Source organism: Larimichthys crocea, chromosome VIII, assembly GCF_000972845.2.
Source record: "Larimichthys crocea isolate SSNF chromosome VIII, L_crocea_2.0, whole genome shotgun sequence".
NCBI classification, from domain to species: Eukaryota; Metazoa; Chordata; class Actinopteri; family Sciaenidae; genus Larimichthys; species Larimichthys crocea.
In genome coordinates this window covers 901,720-921,205 of record NC_040018.1, presented here as the reverse complement: position 1 = coordinate 921,205, position 19,486 = coordinate 901,720, and the positions used below count along the sequence as shown (strand labels likewise).

At 40.3% G+C, this 19,486-nt stretch overlaps 2 protein-coding genes across 3 annotated transcripts in view; one reads left to right on the top strand and one right to left on the bottom strand.

The window, feature by feature from the left end:
• Positions 1 to 1,951: 1,951 nt before the first annotated feature.
• On the bottom strand, positions 1,952 to 12,542 carry LOC104919757 (coiled-coil domain-containing protein 81). Its single transcript, XM_010731838.3, has 16 exons — positions 12,325 to 12,542; positions 12,108 to 12,169; positions 11,873 to 12,023; positions 11,358 to 11,542; positions 11,178 to 11,252; positions 10,917 to 11,088; positions 9,568 to 9,682; positions 7,862 to 7,955; positions 7,205 to 7,351; positions 6,183 to 6,281; positions 4,963 to 5,132; positions 4,717 to 4,795; positions 3,963 to 4,073; positions 3,558 to 3,667; positions 3,310 to 3,435; positions 1,952 to 3,035 (listed from the first exon to the last, which is right to left on the bottom strand). Exons 1-16 carry the CDS (start codon positions 12,398 to 12,400, stop codon positions 2,897 to 2,899), a joined length of 1,911 nt encoding a protein of 636 aa, XP_010730140.2. The 5' UTR covers positions 12,401 to 12,542; the 3' UTR covers positions 1,952 to 2,896.
• A 474-nt stretch (positions 12,543 to 13,016) lies between these two features.
• The window catches only part of LOC104918267 (interleukin-1 receptor accessory protein), a 51,243-nt gene continuing 44,773 nt past the window's right edge, over positions 13,017 to 19,486 (top strand). Inside the window, exons 1-2 of one of the 2 annotated variants that reach the window (XM_027281602.1) lie at positions 13,017 to 13,222; positions 14,654 to 14,903. In XM_027281602.1, coding sequence (XP_027137403.1) covers positions 13,150 to 13,222; positions 14,654 to 14,903 — 323 coding nt within the window. In that variant the 5' untranslated portion in view covers positions 13,017 to 13,149. The remainder of the gene's footprint in view (positions 13,223 to 14,653; positions 14,904 to 19,486) is intronic. The other variant, XM_027281603.1, reaches the window with a different exon arrangement.

Below are 19,486 nucleotides of genomic sequence, written 5' to 3'. Positions count from 1 at the left end.
GCTCGCCTGCTCTCATGGTGTGTTTGGTTTATGGGGATTGTGCTCTGGTCATTGTAGGATGGCGTGTGGGCAGGGTGGGAACATCTGGATGTGAAATGAAGCATGGACACTAACTGTCAAAAAGCCAACTCCAATCTGCTTGCCAGTGAAACTAGGATGGATATCCATTAGATCTACTAGCTCTGGGAATCTGGAAACACAGAAACATGCACGCACAAACGAAGGGCTGAAGGAAGAGAGGCAGAGAGAAGAGGACATTTTCCTTAATTTCACACATATCACAGATTTATTCCAGAGTAAATAAGTTCACATTTGAACCAAATGAGGACACTTTTGCTCAGCCTCACATAACCTCTTCCAGTGGCCATCAGTCATTGTGCATATGACAAACAGAATTAAGTATGTTGTCATTGGTCTCCTGCTGTCTGCTATTCACAAGTGGAGCATAGATGCCCCATGAGCCAGTGCCCTCCACCCCTGTAATAACCCAACAATGCAGTCCAATGACTCAGCTTGGACAGCATCACCTCAGTGAGCCAAATCAAAGACAACTATAAGTCCATAACTAATGTTGTAGTTCAGTCACCAAACCTTGTTTCCAAGTCCTAAATCCTTAGTATTAAAACTCAACATTCAAGTCCGAGAAACCGCACGGAGAGGAAGTAATCCATGCTAGAAATAGGATTAGTAAAAATTCATAAGGAGATTTTGTCATATTTAAACTAATAGTTGTGAGCCTGTTCAAGATTTATGAAGGGTCCTGCCCTAGAGCACAAGCCATCATAACATAGTATAACATCAGCGTGCTATCTTTTTCACAATGACATGGTCACTTCCTCTATAAGGGTCTTCTATCCCTCTCAAGTCCACTTAAGTTTCTGGAATACTGGAGCAACACTTGAGGAGAAATCAACAAGGGCTTGTTAAATCACAACTAGAACACAGCAGGAGGTGGTTGAGTCATACACAAATACATCCCAACACTTGCAGCAGAGTAGCATCAAGACTGTTTGACAGTATTTTAGTTTTAAACACTGCAGTTACGGTCAGATATTTTGACCGTAACTCTGATTTGTGTATGGATTTCTTCATGCATATTCCATCCGATAAGTTCATGAGTTATAAGTTCATGTGCAGAACATGAACGTCAACAGAACATGTGCACATGCACACGCCAACAAAAAAAAAAGTTGTGTGTCCTGCGGTGATTTAATGTTCAGTAACTAATTTACTGGAAGATCTGAGTTCAGTTTGAGTACGTGTGTATGTCGGGGGAGGGTGGATGCTCTTCTGGATTGCACATTTTTTTCCCCGAGATACAGTACATATGTGTTTTTGTACCACCACACAGCATGTCCAGCAACAAACACACACACACAAATCTCTTTGTCCAAACACACAATCAATCTGTCAGTTTGTAAATTAATCAGCCACACTGTGTGGGGCGGTTAAGTGTGCATCTGTTTCAGTACAAAGACCTTCGAAATGCCTCCATGAGCTCATTAAGGGAGTTCTGGCTTCACACAGAACTGGGACTCGAGCCAGAAGAATACTGTCATGATCCTGCAACACATTTGTCATCTATAGAAACCCCATTACATAAACCCATCCTCCCATATCAAAGCCTGCATACCTTCTCCTTTCTTTTTCTGCTCCAATTTGTTTTCAACTCATGATGATTTATTAAGAAACACATAATGGTTTGTTTTCCTCCTCGCATTCTCACAGTCTTTACATATGAAATATGGGCCCTCTTGTTTTTCATCTCTGTCTCAGTAGTGTTCCTCTCTGTATGTACTGTAGCATAGACAGTTTCCTGCATCAGTCGTGGACAGCTACCTTAAAAACATGAAGTACAAACCACAAACAATCTTCTTTACTGTCTCTGGCACTGTGCTACACTGACTGAAACCATGAATTTGAAATAACGAAAAGTGTAAGCATCTCAGAATACCAGAAAAAAATCCCAGTTTTTATCTTTATAGCCATGTATACTTACATCAATGCTTATATACTTATCATAAGTAGAAACATATGAAATACAAGGCGTGTTTACAAATTAAAATCCCATGATGGTCGGTGATGGTCTTGTCATGAATTTTATGAATATTAACAGAGGCTGTTCTTGAACCTGGTCCAGCCCAGCTGCTGATCCGGGTTCTGTTGCCTATTAGCGACAGACAGTCACTAAAATGATCATGTCCATCAAGAAACTCTGTAAATTACAGAGAGTTGAAGCTAACTTTTGCTGGGATGTTTTTGGTCTGAATCCCTGCTACAGTCATGTTTATCTTCACAGTTCTTGGTTAAAAGCTGATTTAAAGTCCACAAAAGTTACTGAAACAATGTGATAACTCTGTCGCAAGTGGCTGCCGAGCTGTTCACCTTGTACATGTTGCTTGTTTTGTTATCCGTTCAAACCAGCGACAAAGTGAACATATAACTGAATGTAACATCAGAATCAGCACTAACGTTGCAGCATCAATGGACAAACTGAGGTGTGCAAAGTGAATTAGCTATACAGTCAAATGAATGTGAACTGAGCAATGATTTTAATCAGTAAAGTGATTTATAATTTTCACCTTATGACAAGCTACCTGTCAATATGTTATGTTTGAGTATTGTTCATGCAACCATGGGAGATACAAACACCAAAAACAACCATATACTAAGGAAGATAAAACAAACATGAACTCCAAAGACTAATTTAGGAACAGTGCAAGAATAATTCTCACATTAAAACAGAGGATAGTGTACACCATAACATGCGTTCACAAATATTTAACTCATTATTCTAATCATTAGTGACCCTCACATGATAAATTACAAGTGTTCAGGTCTTTTTTTAGCCTTTGAGGTATTGATGTTCAGGTGCTACTGTAGGCTACACTGTTAATCAGATCATGTACTGGGATCCAGAGAGGTAATGAGAGTCTTTCCAGATGTTGGTCTCTCCACAGTTGGTGGTCCTCCTCTTACATTGGCTGCAGCGCTTGTACTGTGCAAGCTTATCTACCAGGAGCTGACCAGCAGACCTAAACCACAGGGAGACAGAATAAAGCACGGAAGGATGAATGAATGATATGAATGACGTAGGCCATGATGTATCTTCTAAGACAGTCAGTAACAAGGTACAACACATCACCATCAGATGAGGGTTGTAGCAGTTCTGACCATGAATGGGAAAAAAAAACGTGACTTTTAATTACAGCTTTTAAAGTTTAGTATCTGAATACCAAAAATCAGGAAAGCTTTATGAATATATAAAAAGATGTAAAAGCAAGGTCAGATGATCCTACATCCGCACACCTCAGGAAGCGCCTCTCCTCTTCCTCTCGTTGGTGTTTGAGCTTTGCACTGCGACTCCATTCATCCTCTAGTGACTTACTGATGTCCCTCCTCTTCTCAAAGCGATTAATGCGGCTCGATATAAACCTGGACAGGAAACATACAATATATTAACACAAAAAAAACAAAAAATTGTTTTGGACAAAGGCTGCTACTGTTTTTCTCTTCACATCCTTCATTGTTAGCCATTTCTTCTATCATTTGCTCACTCCATTTTGTTGTGTTTGAGGATTTCTCTCTCTTTCTCCAGCTGTTCTTGGCGGCTGTGCAGTTCATCCTTCTTCCTCTGAGTGGCAGCACTGAAATTTATCTGGAATAGCTGCCAGTATGTAAAACGACATCACACCAACTTTATTATGTAGACCAATAAAAAAGACACTTACAGTAAGAGGCCTGGAAATACTGCTACTTTATACTTTAGACCACTTAACTTTTAGTACATTTTACTGATAATACTTTTAATTAAGTAAAGAGTTTGACCATCCATACCACCACAAAACAATGCAGAGACTTATATTTTTTATTGATTTAACACAGATGACTGACTATGACTCTGGTAATCTTCCACAACGGAAAAGCAACATTCAAAGGCAGCAATCAGAAACAGAGGTGACCTTCTGTGCCCTCTCTCGGCTCTCGGCGTTGCTTGTTGCTGTCTTACAGCGGTTGAACCCAGAGTTGACAGCCTGACACTCTGGAGGGTGTGGGCATTTCTTATCTCCTACCTAAAGAAACAGATTCAGTCAGCTGTAACATACTGTAGAGCAGACTACGTCATGAAACTGTGGAGTCAAATGTGGGCGATTGACAGTTTCTTTCTCACCCATGATGTCAAAACAAAGATAAATAAAAACTGTGTTGCCGGTTCCCTTGACTCCCTTGAGAAAGATACTGAGAAATTATGTAAATCAAATTCTAAAAATAATCGCATGACTTTTTTTTTGAAGGAGAGGCACACAGCACACCTGTGCATGCTGAAGACCAGGGAGGAAAGCCCTCTGCTCTTCAGAGTTATAATGTTAATCAGACAATGATTGTGGACACAACATTATAATAAAAACTAATTACTATTTATTTTCCATAACTCGGTGCAAATGTCAGTAAAACATGTTGAAACTGAAGAACATTTATAACCTGATGAATCTTCATTTTGTAACGTCGCTGTGTGTTTGTTCAATAATAATCTTAAGTGTAACCAGTCCAAAAAAAGTTAGTTGGTCGTGTCTTGTTTTCAAGAATTACTCCAAACTGGATGACTTAGAAATGAGCATTGCTGTTTGTATTTGTACAGCCATACAAAGACTACAAAATATTTACAACAACATACTTTGCAGAATGATAAGTCGACTATGTGAAGTTTGTTCTTGCCTGAGTGTCCAGCGCCTTCTTGTAATGCTTAGTTCTCTCATGTTTCTGCTGTAGCTGCTGAGCCTTCTGCAAAGCTATCCTAAAACACACACACACACACACACACACACACACACACACACACACACACACACACACACACACACACACACACACACACACACACACACAGACCAGAAGACTCACTAGTTATCCCGACAGATTATTATTTGAAACGCCTGAGCAGAACCACTGTTACAGACTCACTCCTGGACCAACTGGACCTGGTCTAGATGCTCCATGAGAAGACGGTTCTGCTGGTCTTGAGCCTCGTGCTGCCGCCGGCTCTCTATCTGGCTCTGAAGCTCGTTCATGTAACGATGCTGCTGAATCCTCCTGACAGGAGTGAGAGGCCGAGCCGGGAAGATGAATGAAGTCTAAATAGAAGCAGCCCAGAGAAAACAATGAAGTTCTGTATTTTCTCTGTAATTGCCATTGATTGTATTTACATTCAGTAATTACCTCTGTGTATAATAGTTTCCACAAAGGTTTCACAGGAAGTTTATGGCTTAAATTGATCTAATTAATATCAATGAAGTTACTGCGTGTGCAAAACAAACATCCTAGTGCTTTACACAAAAAGTATTCAAACATAAGGCAGCTTTTTATGTATACAGTCAGTATCTCATAATAGTTTGGGATGTGGTCAGGAAGGAGTCAGTGAAGAGAAAATAGTCCTTTGTCCCTGCCTGGAAATGCTGGCAAAGAGTGATTTTTAAACCTGAATACTAATGCTATGAAGGTGTCATGTCTTATAAGGAGTCTTAACTGTTCCATAACTTCCATATCTCTTTAAAGAATGGACAAATGATCCAAATCAATGGTCTTCAGTTATCTTCTGTTATCTAGTTGAGTCATCTGGTAAGAGACACTGTTACATTTACTATTATATGATTAATTAAACTTATATTATCAGTACCATGCTATAAAATAATGGACTCGCTTTTTTAAGTCAATTCCACGCACAGTTTCGAGAGAGATATAAGAAAGGTATTAGCCTTGATGATGTGCTCTATCACACAGGGATTTACACACAGTGCAAACTTGAGGACTACGTGTCCTCCTTACATTTCTTCCTGTGGTTCAGTCTTTCTTAGTTTTGTAGCTGCAGAATAAAGTTGTGTAAACTTAGAGCAAGACAGTTTAAAACATGATAGTGAACTTGTGGAGCTAAAGTAGTACATTTTGAACTGTAGGGAACTAGGAAGCTAAGTTAAACCTAGTTGTTGTGTAAAGATTTCAGGAAGTATACAAAGGGGGAAGAGTGAGACCACGTCTGCTTTCTCTAGTTGTGGAGAAATCAAGTGGGAAAGTTTGTCTAGCTACACTGTAAATATATTGAACTCTTCTTTTGTATTTTGTATACGCTAACTGCTCAGAAACAGGTACTGAAATCTTTGGGATTACAGTGTGTAGGTTTTACTCACAGGGAAGAGAGGACAGTACGTCCTATCTTTCTTTTCTGACATTTGTAGGTTGAATGCAGCAACCTGCTTTGCATGCTCACGATGCTCACTCATCTTTGCCTGCCAGGTAAACAGACAAAAACAGACATTTCTTTTTATTGTCATATTGAGGGAAAATGAAAAGACACTGAGCACATAACACATACTTACAAGGGTAAAAAATGAACTTTAATGAGAGGGCAGTTTCTTTGGCCCCTAAATCGATTCTTAGGGACATTATGATCTGTTTTCAAGGCCGTTTTATTGAACCGTGATATAATGTTGGCAAAAACAACATGCAAGACATTCAAAGCTGTTTCATTTTGAATTAAAATATCCCACATGTTCCTCGATTCTTTCCCAGCATTGTAAAAAGAATAAAGTTGTTTTCTGCAGCCAGCCGGGAACCACACTTTGAATCCATGATTGTTTAGCTGTTTTTCCTTTTTCCACTTTTAGTTTTTATTGCAGGTTTTACTTCATCTTCACATAATGAGTGCTATCTGAAACTTCAACTGAAACTGTGTGGGTTAACATCCTCATTCATGTGTGTGGGTTTTTTTCTGATCTAATTTTCTTAACAAGAATTCAACAAAATCCCCAAGACCACTCACAAAGGACATCCAGTAAACTGCATTATGACATATGAAATTAACAAGTAAAATCTTTTTTTTTTTTACATTTTACAAACTTTTAGGAGGCCCTTTCCCACCTGACCGGCACAATCAGTTAGTGTAGCTCTGGGAATGTCAACATCGGTGTGTCCGTTGGTCATTCGATTCAGACACTCACATTTCTCTCGCGATAAGATAAAATAAACTTTAGACTTTATTGATCCCTGGAAAAATGTTTTGCTCGTTACAGCAGCTCACAAAAAGTTGGTTGAGAAAACATATACCATATATAACATAAAAGTTATATACACTATATATACCTTTCAAGTATACGGATATGCATGATATCAGTTGTAATGACACTGTAATAAAATGTACTTTTACACACACCTGTTCTTCGTCCATGTACCGCTTGTCTCTCTGCTGTTCTTTAAGTAGTAAGAGTTTCTCCTGAGCTTTCTCCTCTGCCTGCTGCTGCTCTCTCAGGTAAACTGGAACATTTCTCTGGCCTCGCTGCATACACAGGTAGCACAGCTCCTATATAGGCCACAGGAAACATGACAATTATACACTCATATAATTATTATACAATTATTAATTAGTATTGTAAATATATAGTTATTACCCTTGTAAAGAATGCATTTTTAAATGTTTTTTTCTGACAGAAACATCCCCACCCTCACGAGACCTGTGCTCCCATAAAAGCAGTGGAGGATTAGCTGGCATTGTATTGTCAAGCTCTGAGTTATTCTGAATGTAATTGAACTCTCCATCCCTCCATGTTTTGAACTGCTTATCCTGTGAATGGTCTCAAGGGGCTTGGGCACGTCGTAGCACACACTGGGTGTCAGGTGGGGTATACCCAAGACAAGAGACCTAATTAACAACAAAACCTAATTCCATATAGATAACATCTCATTTCAGTCTTACCTCCAAGTCACTTCACCAAGAACCATCTTGAACCCTCAACTTTAGCTTGAAAGGCTGATTAGACTTACATCTTCACACCTACAATACACAGATACATAAACGCACAGACACACTCACCTGTCCAGCACGGGTGTGGCCAGAGCAGCTTACACTCACACGAGGTTCCTCCAGTTTGGGTGCGACATCTGGTGGAAAGATGGAGGTGGTGGGCCTGTGAGTGGAAACAGCGGAGTCTTGGCTACATGTGGAGTTTCGTATTATCTTATTAAAGCAAGATGGATTGTCTAAGCAGTGTGATTTCTTTGTGCAGAAGAAATTCAAATTGGACATTACAGTCTTCATATATTGTTATATTGGTGTTGTGTGACAGGTCTGCATGAACATATCATTTCAGACGCTGTTTCTCAGATCCTTCTTAAAGTCGTTTGAGTTATTGGTTATTGAACCAGAGAAATGTTAAAGAGACCTGACAAATAACTGATACACATTAACTTGTTACATAACATTTGATTTTATGCCAATTTAATAGACCTGAAAAGTTATTTTCATTTAACTTCATCACAGTAGATTAATCCCAGAATCCTTTCTGTGACCAGTCACAGTTTTGGGTTTCTGGTTTCCTGTTTTATGTTGAAAGGAGCTTTTCCTTGGGTGTCTTATGTTACTTCCTGCCTTTGTCTTTTTCCTGCCTGTTTAATTAGTTAATTAGTTCTCTTGTCAGGGACAAAGGTTCCTAGTTTGTGTTGTGGAGAAATTGCTGAAGTCAAAGGTCAATGGTGAGGTCAGGCGGGAAGAAAGTGTTCAAGAGCCTCTGATGTCTTATGCTGTAATATTTATTGACGCTTGATTGACATTCTAGGCTAGAGATACTGTTGTCTGTTTACGGTAAAGACGGGTCAACGGGAAGCTATCTGTTATATCTGGGAAGACAACTTTCAGTTCCTTTGACTCTGACCTTAGATAGTCTGGCACCTGCTGTTCTCAAAGCCAAACAACTATTACTGCCAAGGACCCTGACTTCCCTCCTTCCTTCCTTTCTACCCTGCCTCTTGCTTAGTGCCAGCCTCCACTCTGATAAGGATAAGCTACACAAAATAAATAGAATGGACAGTTCTCTTGTATTCACTCTATGGGTTTTCCCTCTTTCACTTGTTAGGTCATCTGTGTCTGTTCCTCAGTCCTGTGTTGCTGTTCCTGTTCTTGCTCCTAGTGTATTATTATTGGACTTTTCTTGGATTGTTGGATCTAGTTTGTTTTTGTCATTTGGACTCCTCAGTCGGCTTTTTGTTATTTTGTGTTAACCTGCCTCTTCAGTAAGTGATTTAAGTTTGTTCACTCAACCTACCTGTCTGCATTTGGGTTCACTTCTTAAAACGAACCCATAACATGAATAGATGTGCTGTTTTCACATTTGGGTCAAGGTAGCTCTGTTTCTGACAATATTATAACTCCTCAGTGGACTTGCAACAAGATAAAAAATAAATAAATCTTCTCTCTTGTGATCAAACTCTATCCCGTTGCATAAAGGAGATTTTTTTTAACATGACAACATACCCAGATTACAGGTTTGTTGTGTGTGTATGTGATACTGTGTGCAGCCGGGGAAGTAATGACAGAAGAGGAATCTGTCCCACGGGTAGTTCTGCATCATTGATGGAGCTGGAAAATACCTCAGGGCAGTAACAATATAAGACCACCACTGAGGTTCTCAGTGACCCATCTACCTGCAAACAACAGCTCTGTGCACTGCAAACTGAACCTCTCCATAGTTCTAGTGTGTGTGTGTGTGTGTGTGTGTGTGTGTGTGTGTGTGTGTGGCGTACTTGTCTGTGGCCTCCATAGGGGGTTTTGGATCCAGTTCTTCAGAGAGGCTGATAGGTTTCATCTTGGCGGGCTGCAGTGTCTGATGGGATTTAGATTCTCTCCATTGGTGAACTTCTGCAGAGACACACAACACTTCACTGTTCTATGATTATCGATTTTGTCATTCTGCACTCAATAGTTGTTCTTTCTTTTCTTTGTATCTCAACCTCCATTACAACTATTAAGTCTGTTTTTCAAAGGTTCAATCGGGTTTGTAAGATTTACAGGGCTGTATATGGCAGAAATTGATATGCATATGTATAACTATGTTTTCATTAGTATATAATCACCAAAAAATAAGAATTATGAATGAGTCTTTTATATCTACAGACGCTGCAGGTCCTCTAGTCCACCATGTCAAACTGCCATTTTTCTATACGGTCTTTAGAGTCGATAGGGCTTTTCACGCATTTCATGGCCATCATAGTTTCTCCTTCAGAGGGAAAGGGTGACGCGACAGGGTTGCTACACACTAGGCTTTTATTAGTCTTCTTTTATTTGCTTTTTTTTTTTTTTTTACAATTTTACTTAATTTTACTTTACTTTATCCATTCTTAAACATTGCCTATCATCCACTGAACTGAAAGTAATACCGGCTGGTGCTGGTGCAACCAGTTTATTTCCAAGTGTAATAACAAAACTTAAAGGAAACACACCCATTTGCTTTCCTGCCACTTTGGTTGCCTTCCTAGATATAATTGATGGCTTGCTGTTGACGTTCCATTAACATAAACAAATATCTGTGTCTCCGGCCTGGAATGTGCTGACGGTAACACTAACATGGATAAATATGTTCTCTTTGACTAATTCTGGGCATGTAGTATTTGTGGTGTTATCTGTAGGCGTGTCTGACCACCAGCACGAGTTCGGCAGAAGTGAGACTGACTGACTGACATTTCTGATGAACTTTGAGAGTGTCTCACCTCACCATTGACCTTTTACTTTGACTTGTAGAACATGCTGGTTCAACAGTGTAATAACAAAACTTGAAGGAATGAGAAAAAAACGTGTTAATAATGTGTCACTTTCCCACCAATTTTGTTATCTTTGTGAAGAGACAGGCAAGCTGTTTCCTCCTCATTTTTTTTTTTAAATGTCAACGATAACTATCCTCCAGGCTGAAGAAATTTGTACACATTGCCTATATAATAACTGAGAATTAACATCTTGTCCATCACATCATGTTTTGGTCCTCTACAGCAAGTTGATGATTCGAAAGGATTTAGATTTGATACAATTCTCATTATTCAGACTCATTAAAGTGCTATCAAATCCCAAATTGTCAGCCTTATGCAAGAAGCTCTTTCACCTCCTGCATTCCTCCGGTCTGGAGTTGGTGACAAGCTGCATAGATCTTTGTCACCGGATTTGTTGTCTGTCTGAGGAGAGCAGACAGTTGGCAGGGTGATGGGGTTGGCAGTCAGTGGTCTGTGAAGCCTGGACAGTCCACCAGACAGTAAAGAGACACTGCTCCCAGGTCTCTGGAGGGGTAAAATACCAATGATTTGTAAGAACAGGCTACTAAATTCTGTACATTCATTATATACTGTATTGTTTTTTAAATACCTACATTGTTAAAGGCCAACAGCAGCCTACCAGTTCCATCCATGGCATGTATAAAGTCTCTGTTGAACTTCATCCGCACCTTTGAATAACAGAAAATGAGATTACATTGAACAAATAACAGTAGTCATAGTCCATAAGAATGTGAATCACCGCATAAGAAATACAGAAAGATATGGCACGTCACCTTGTTGTTCTTAAAGGACAAAACTCCAATGCCCTGTAAGGTGAGGAACACATTCTGTTCAGAGGCCAAAGTCCTGAAGAGGAGCAAAAGAGTTTCTCTAATGCAGCCCTCCACTACATCCCGGCTGAAAGGGGTCTCCTGTGACACAGCTGTATAGTTCAGTTGCACCACGGGTAGGTGTGTTGCTGCAAAGACACACACACACACACACACACACACACACATGCACAAATCCTTATCTAGTCCAGTTAGGTAAATATCAAGCAGCAAACTCTGTGGCTGTGACGTGAAGCCAATGTGGTAACTGCAGTTCCTTCAACGTCCACTTGAGGGTGGCTACAGATGTCAAGCAATTGCTTTAAGCCCTACAGGGCACATTTGACAAGCAAGCAAAGGAGGATTACAATTAGCAACAACAATTCAATCACCAGTTTTCCAGAAAACATTTCAATATATTCCGTTATTATACACATATTGCTCTATTTGGTGAGGCTCTTCAAAAAAAAAGTGCTCACCTGCCAGTGGTCTGACCTGCTTTAAACAAAGAGACTGGACTAGTTTCCCAGCTAGGAGAAAGATGGGTCTTTGGATCACTGTGAACTTGTTTCCTATGTCCAACTTCTGCTGAGAGAATGTGAAGGTCCCCAGTCCTGCCAGGTGGACCCCCTATTACATTGAATCAATCCATCAATTTCAGATAGATAGATAGATAGATAGATAGATAGATAGATAGATAGATAGATAGATAACCTTCTGCAAAGTCAGCTGTCTTTCGATATAGGCGGATACATCAGCCCAGATACAATTAATATCTGAAAAACATAAGAGTTTAGTTTTATGGCCACATAGAGATGTCTTGAATGCGCAATGTATTAGTAGTTTATATACAGAATATTTACTACCAGCAGCTCAATGAACAGTTAATCAAACTGTCACTGGTTAAATATGAACAAAGCTTTTGTCCCACCGTTTTCGGAGAGCTGGGAAAGAGTCGGTAAAGTTCGTCTGTCCGCTTCTGACACCAGCCGCAGTATGTCGGTCATCTCTGTCGCAGAAATCCTCACATGAATGATGAAAATTTAAGAAACGTTTTCTCCACTGTCTTTTATTTTTTATTTATTTCTTTATTCTTCTTCTTGCCTGTTTGGTGCTGATCTGCACTTGAGTGCCGCCGTTGCCCTTAGCAACGACGCGCACCCCGCAGAGCTGCGGATGACACGCAACTACAACAAAAGCAGGTTTTTCTGAGTTCTCATTACAATGGAGAATACAAAGACACAAGCAAGTCTAAAAAATAAATTATAGGGCGTGGACACTTTAAATAGACGCTCTCACAACACAACACGTGCTTTTAACGTGCTTTACAGGTGTTACCGTGGGTGTAACTCATGTCATCTCATGCTCAGTTCTTGGAAGTCTAAACGATATATGTGCCAGTAAACATGGGATGTTTACAGTAAACATGGAATATTTACAGAAAGCATGGAATATTTACTAGATATGTAAACATATTCCAGCTGGTATTTTGGTACATGGAAGCGTATGGAGATTGGCAAAAGTTCAAATCATCTAAATAAATGAATAAATATAATAGAGGTAGGTTGGTTGTGTATTTGGGGAAGCGTACTGTGAGGTCAGTGTGTAATCAAATTTCACTCATTCAAAGTGCGTGTACTCTAACCGGTTGTTTTGGTTGATCGTGTTTCAGTTTCAGTTTCAATTTTGTGAAATTCCACAGAGGTACAGCTCACTATAAAGCCAGCTTTCGGTAGAAGACACGGTCATTCTTCTGATGATGTGGTGTGTCATGATGACGGCGAGATTTCTTCTGGCACTTCTGCCTCTCCTCCTTACATTATTGACAGGTAAGAGAATGACCTCTTTATTTATTTTATGACGGCATACATATATATATATATATATTCTTATACTCTTCAACTGTACTACTTCACAGAAGGAAATATTGTACTTTACTACATTTATCTTACAGATGTCTTTATTAGATGGGATTATCGCATGAAACCATATACAGTAGGAACCATAGTTAAATATTAAACTCAGCTCACATTGGCACATTTATGAGTTGTTGACATTGCCTCTCTAATCTAATTTTCTGATTGTTAATAATTTACCCAGACCCATTAAACTAAAAAAAAAAAAACTAAGAATAATATGGTATTTTATATGGTAGAATTTAATTTTTTCTTCTGTCCGTCCTCTCATTGATGATTTTGCAAGCCCTCAGGGTAAATAATATTTGCACACATATTTTCATCAGTATCAACAATCTAGCATGCTTTCACATTCGCTTGCAATGTTTTGATGTAAATGAGAGTTTGTACTTTGGTTCTCTGAGAATAAGGCAGACAGTAACATTAGTGATGACTTTTTTTTTGTGGCTGTATCTGTCAGGAGACATCACACATCTATAAACCACAACTGAGATGTTCACTTTCATTCAATGAGACAACCACAGTAGTAGCTCATCATCTCATAATGGCCAAATGTAAATCTTAGCATCTTAACTTACATTACCTTATCTTACTGGAGCACCTATGTGGGTCCAGGTCATGTTAACAGATTAATTATATTACTGGGAATTATTGGTGTTTTTGATCATGAAGCAGATATGATATTGTGGTTTTTAGTATAACTGAGTGCTTATTTCACTGCTGTAAGTGGGTTATGATGATGCTAATACTGTTATATAATAATAAACCTAAGATGACAGAAATAAAGCTGTATAATAAAAGAGGATCTAGTCTACAATGACTGACTGATCTTGTGACTCTGTGGTAACTACCTTATAGAGCATTTTACATTGAGCAATATCCAAAAACAAACTTTAAAAAAGCATTCATTAGACAGACTACTACCACAATAGCTGACCAAATCACACCACGTGACTTTGAGGCAGGAAAAACATGACTGGATGTGACTACTCTGTTTTTTCTGCCAGTGCTGCTGAAATGCGAGTTGTGGTTAAAAGAATCTAGATGTTGTGCATATGTACCAGGTCACTAATTAACTCTGTGTATCATTTTTAAAATCTGTTTAATGCTTTACAAGAGCTATCTGCGGGACTATTTCTTGGTGCAGTGACTTCTTGTAATTTGTGCAGGTTGATACAACAAGATACAGAAAAGTTATTGCATTTACTATAAGTTATTACGGTGGCAACTCTATTTTGATTACCCTGCCACATTTCAGTGACCTTGAGAAATAATATTTATGACACTGACAACCAATTCAAGATATAGTTTTACACAGTAAAATAAATTAACATGTATTCTCAGGTGTGTGTGCCCGGACAGCCAAAGAGATATATGTGAAGACGGGTGACTTGGTGGCACTGAAGTGCCCTTGTAAAGGGTCTAACTGTGTTGATGCCAAACCAATCTGGACCAGTTACACCACCAAGGAGATGGTTCTGACTAAGATGTCATCAGCGGAGCGGATGCAGATGAGCATGCTTATTCATGGGAGGAGTCTTGTGATTCTTAATTCGTCTGTAAAGCATCAGGGGAATTACTCATGCTCTCTGGGGTAAGGTTCAATCAATCCTTAATAATATTAAAATTACTGTTAAAAAATTATTGGTTTAATAATACTCAAACAGCAGCATCATGTCTTTCCGGAGACGGTGTTATTGTTATTTGTGAAACTCTGTAGATATTGATGTCTGTGAACATGCAGAGGGACACATTTGAGTGTGGATGGATGTGACAGGTGATGAATTTTTTTTTCCATCAGCGCTCCGATACTGTTAAATGACAGTACTTGACAGAACTTTTGCATGTATTTGGTCACAAACCACAAGATTACAAATTATATGGACAATCAGAGATTACAATTCATCCTGATGGGAACATGAATAACTATACCACATTGTATGGCAGTTCATCCAAAAGTTGTTGAGACATTTCACTCAAAAACCACAAGATGAAAAGTTAGAGGATCACTAAGTCACTAGGATTTGTATTCTGGAAACCATGAATTTCCCCAATTTGTGGACCAGCTGGCATTGCCATCCCTCGAGCTTAAAAAGCCCTCATGACCAGACCTGTATCTCTCTTCTCTCTTTTTTTTAAAGATATTTTTTGGGGCCTTTTTCAAGCTTTTTTTTTTTTTTTTTTTTTAAATTTGATAGAGACCAAGAGTAACAGGAATGAGGGGAGAAAGATAGATGGAGAACGACATGCAGGAAAGAGCCACAGGTCAGATTTGAACCCTGGGCTGCCGCAGCAAGGACTGAGTCATACGTGGGGCAGCTGCTCTACAAACTGAGCTAAACAACACCCCAGACCTGTATCTCTTCATCCTGATGCTTTTGGTGTAATTTGGTTCTTTAGAGTGCCAAACCTTGTCAACCATGAACTAAATGACATTAAGGTCTGTTGTAAAATGGCAATGGCAGGCATCTAAAGGTCTTAGAAAATAACAGCAAAACTGTCTAGATCTAGAAACAGAACATGGATTAGAGGAAATATCCTTAAAGCCATTTCTACTTTTATATTTGCAGAATGTTTAAAATCTAAATGTGGGTTAAACTTTTCTTTAATGACGTGACAGGAATGCCAGCAGACAGTACTGGTTCAGCCTGACGGTATACACCACAGTGCAAGAAGAGACCACGTACCCTTGGACATGTGTGGCACAAGAGGCCTGCGAATTGATTTGCCCTGATGCAAATGTACCTGCTAAAGGTACACCGAATATTACCAGCAAGGACATCATATGGCACAAGGTATTTAAACACAACAGCAGATTTTTGTGAATGAGATTTGGTTGTGAAATTAGTGAAATTATGAGATCACATCACAGTTTGTTTGTTTGTTTTTAATTGAAAACTGGTATTGATTCACTGTGTGATTAAAATCAAACTTTCCATCTTGTAGGAGGGGGAGTCATCGCTAAAAACTACAGGTTACTTCTCGGGGGTGAAGGAGAATGACCATGGTGTCTACACCTGTACCAGACCTTACCTGTATCATGATCAAACATATAACATGACCTTTACAGTGGTGCTTGATGTTGAATCTAACAGTAAGTAAAACACCTCTTGGATATATTTATCTTCATGGAAGTTCATATTTTCAGAACAAAAACATGTAAAGTGTGTTCTCATTTTTTTAAAGGAAAGGAAAGGAAAGGGAAAGGAAGGAAAGGAAAGGAAAGGAAAGGAAAGGAAAGGAAAAGGAAGGAAAGGAAAGGAAAGGAAAGGAAAGGAAAGGAAGCATCAGAGAAGACACTGTTAGCTTATTGTTGTTGACTTGTCATATCAGCTGGTACATGCACGTGAAGTGTTTACCTTGTGTAATGTGTAAACGGATACGCTGGCGTTAGTGTCCACAATGAATCCCCACTTAACCAGAACACCTCTTCCTAGTTTGAATACATCACAGCTTTACAATCAATCACCTTTGGTGAGCCTAGAAAAAACAGAGTTCACACAAGACTTAAAGGTGATCATTTAAAAAGTGGTAAATGTTTGTATGTGGATCAATGCTACAAGATTAAAACTCACCCAGATCAACGTAAAAAACTTCACTCATGCGAGGTGAAGTGATACGTGAAAATTTGTTTGATTTAAACTGTGACTATGCAAACAGTGAACCACGACCATCATCATCACGAACCGAAAACCACGCACGACCATCATCAATCACCACCACAACCACGACCATCAATCATCACCAACACACCACGACCATCATCAGCATCACCAATCACCACCACCACGACATCATCATCACTACTACCAAAAACCCGACCATCATCATCACCACCACAGACACGAAGCATCACACCACCACGACACGCATAGCCACAAAATCACACAGCAGCAACCACCACCAGGACCGCACATCATCACCACCACAACCCACGTACAATCATCAGCACCACCAACGACCAGCACCATCATCATATCATTCACCACCACGACCATCATCATGCTAAGCATCCCCACCCCACGACCATCTATCATCTCCATCACCACCACGACCATATCATCATCGGTTTAGCAACCAGATCAACACCACGACCAGCATATCACACGCATCACCACCCCACCGACCGACATCATCAACCGCCACCACCACCCATAGACTCAGAGCCATCTCATCTACGCAAGCAACACCACGACGACATTATCATCAGCCCTACCACCACCACGACCATTATCATCAGTCAGCACGCACTTCATCACCAATCAGCCCACCACACATCACCCCCCACCTAACAGCACCATGCATCATCATCCTCAGCATTACACATCATCCATACACTTACCTCACGCCATCATCAATCATCCATGCATTCATCATCCCATCACCATCCTGGGTGGAGGTTTGGTAGAGATGGAGCGGCTCTCTGTTGATGAGCGTGTTACTTAAAAGAAAGTAAATTAAGTACTGTCCAACTGGAAAAGATGTTGAATTAACAAGTTCGTTTTCTCCTGGCTAATTTCATCAGGCATGTTTTTGTCACTTGGAGCAATTGGATGGTTTTTGCTATGAAACAGCCTGTTTGAGCCAAAGGCCCGTGGTGGTTCAAGTTAGCATTGAAACTGTAATGTCCACCAAGTACACAACTAACTTGATTTTCTTCCGACGTCGCGGTGTTTGGGTTTCACCGAGTGACCGTGTTAATGGTGGCCCCTCAGCCGCAGCGTGTCAGTTGTGACGCAGTTTCAACCCGACGCAAGAGGAATTACGTAGCGGTCGTCGGTGATGCCTCTCTAGTTTGTCACATGGACAATAAATACCCAATGTCTTACGTTCAATATAAATAGATATATCTGTGTGGGTGTGGTGGTGTGTGGGTGAGCTGTCAAGGGAGGCGTTTGGGCTCCTTCCTTTGAATCAGTGATGAACAGTGAACCACGACCATCATCATCACGAACCGAAAACCACGCACGACCATCATCAATCACCACCACAACCACGACCATCAATCATCACCAACACACCACGACCATCATCAGCATCACCAATCACCACCACCACGACATCATCATCACTACTACCAAAAACCCGACCATCATCATCACCACCACACACAGAAGCATCACACCACCACAAGCCATGAAGACCCAAATCATCAGCAGCCAGACACCCACACAGGACCGCACATCACACCACCACAACCCAAGGCGACAATCACAGTCACCACATACGGACCAGCACAGCACATCATACATTCACCACCACGACCATCATCATGCTGAGCATCCACACCCACGACCATCATCATTCATCACCACCACGACCATATCATCATCGTTAGAACCAGACTCACCACACCACGACGCATCCCATCATCACGCATCACCACCCCACCGACTGACCATCATCAATCACCGCACACCATCCACACCATAACTCACGAGCATTCTCATCTACCACACACACCACACGCATTATCATCACACACTACCCACCACGACATTTATCATCAGTCAGCACACAGTTCATCATCCAACAGCCCTACCACCACACCTCCCCACCTACGACGCTCATCCCATCATCATCTTACATCACATCATCATCCACCTACCCAGCATCATCATCATCCTTATGCATTCATCATTCTTATCACCTCCGGTGGAGGTTTGCGTAGAGATGGACCGGCTCTCTGTTGATGAGCGGTTACTTCAAAGAACGAAAGTAAATAAGTCGTCAAACTGGTAAAACGATGTTGAATTAACAAGTTCGTTTTCTCCTGCTAATTTCATCAGGATGTTTTGTCACTTGGAGCCAATTGGTGGATTTTTGCTATGAACACGTCCTGTTTGAGCCAAAGCCCTGGTGGTTTCAAGTTAGCATATGAAACTGTAACTGTCCACAAGTACAAACTACTTGATTTTCTTCCGACTCGCCGGTGTTGGGTTTCAACCGAGTGACCGTGTTAACTGGTGTCCCTCAGCCGGCGTGTCAGTTTGTGACGCAGTTTCAACACGCAAGAGAATTACGTAGCGTCGTCGGTGAATGCCTCTCAGTTTGTCATGGACAGTAAATACCCAAGTCATTACAGTTCAATAAAAATAGATATATCACTCCTGTGTGGTGTGTGGTGGGGTGAGCTGTTAGGGAGGCGTTTGGGCTCCTTCCTTTGAATCAGTGATG

Bases quoted from the DNA above. Each gene is read 5' to 3' on its own strand.
- LOC104919757 (XM_010731838.3), bottom strand. From the start codon at position 12,400: ATGACCGACATACTGCGGCTGGTGTCAGAAGCGGACAGACGAACTTTA. The intron at 11,543-11,872 runs GTGAGCACTTTT...GTGTCTTTGCAG, and splicing joins GCAGGTCAGACCACTGGCAG to CAACACACCTACCCGTGGTG. The intron at 4,796-4,962 runs GTGAGTCTGTAA...TGTGTGTTTTAG, and splicing joins CAGGTCCAGTTGGTCCAGGA to GATAGCTTTGCAGAAGGCTC.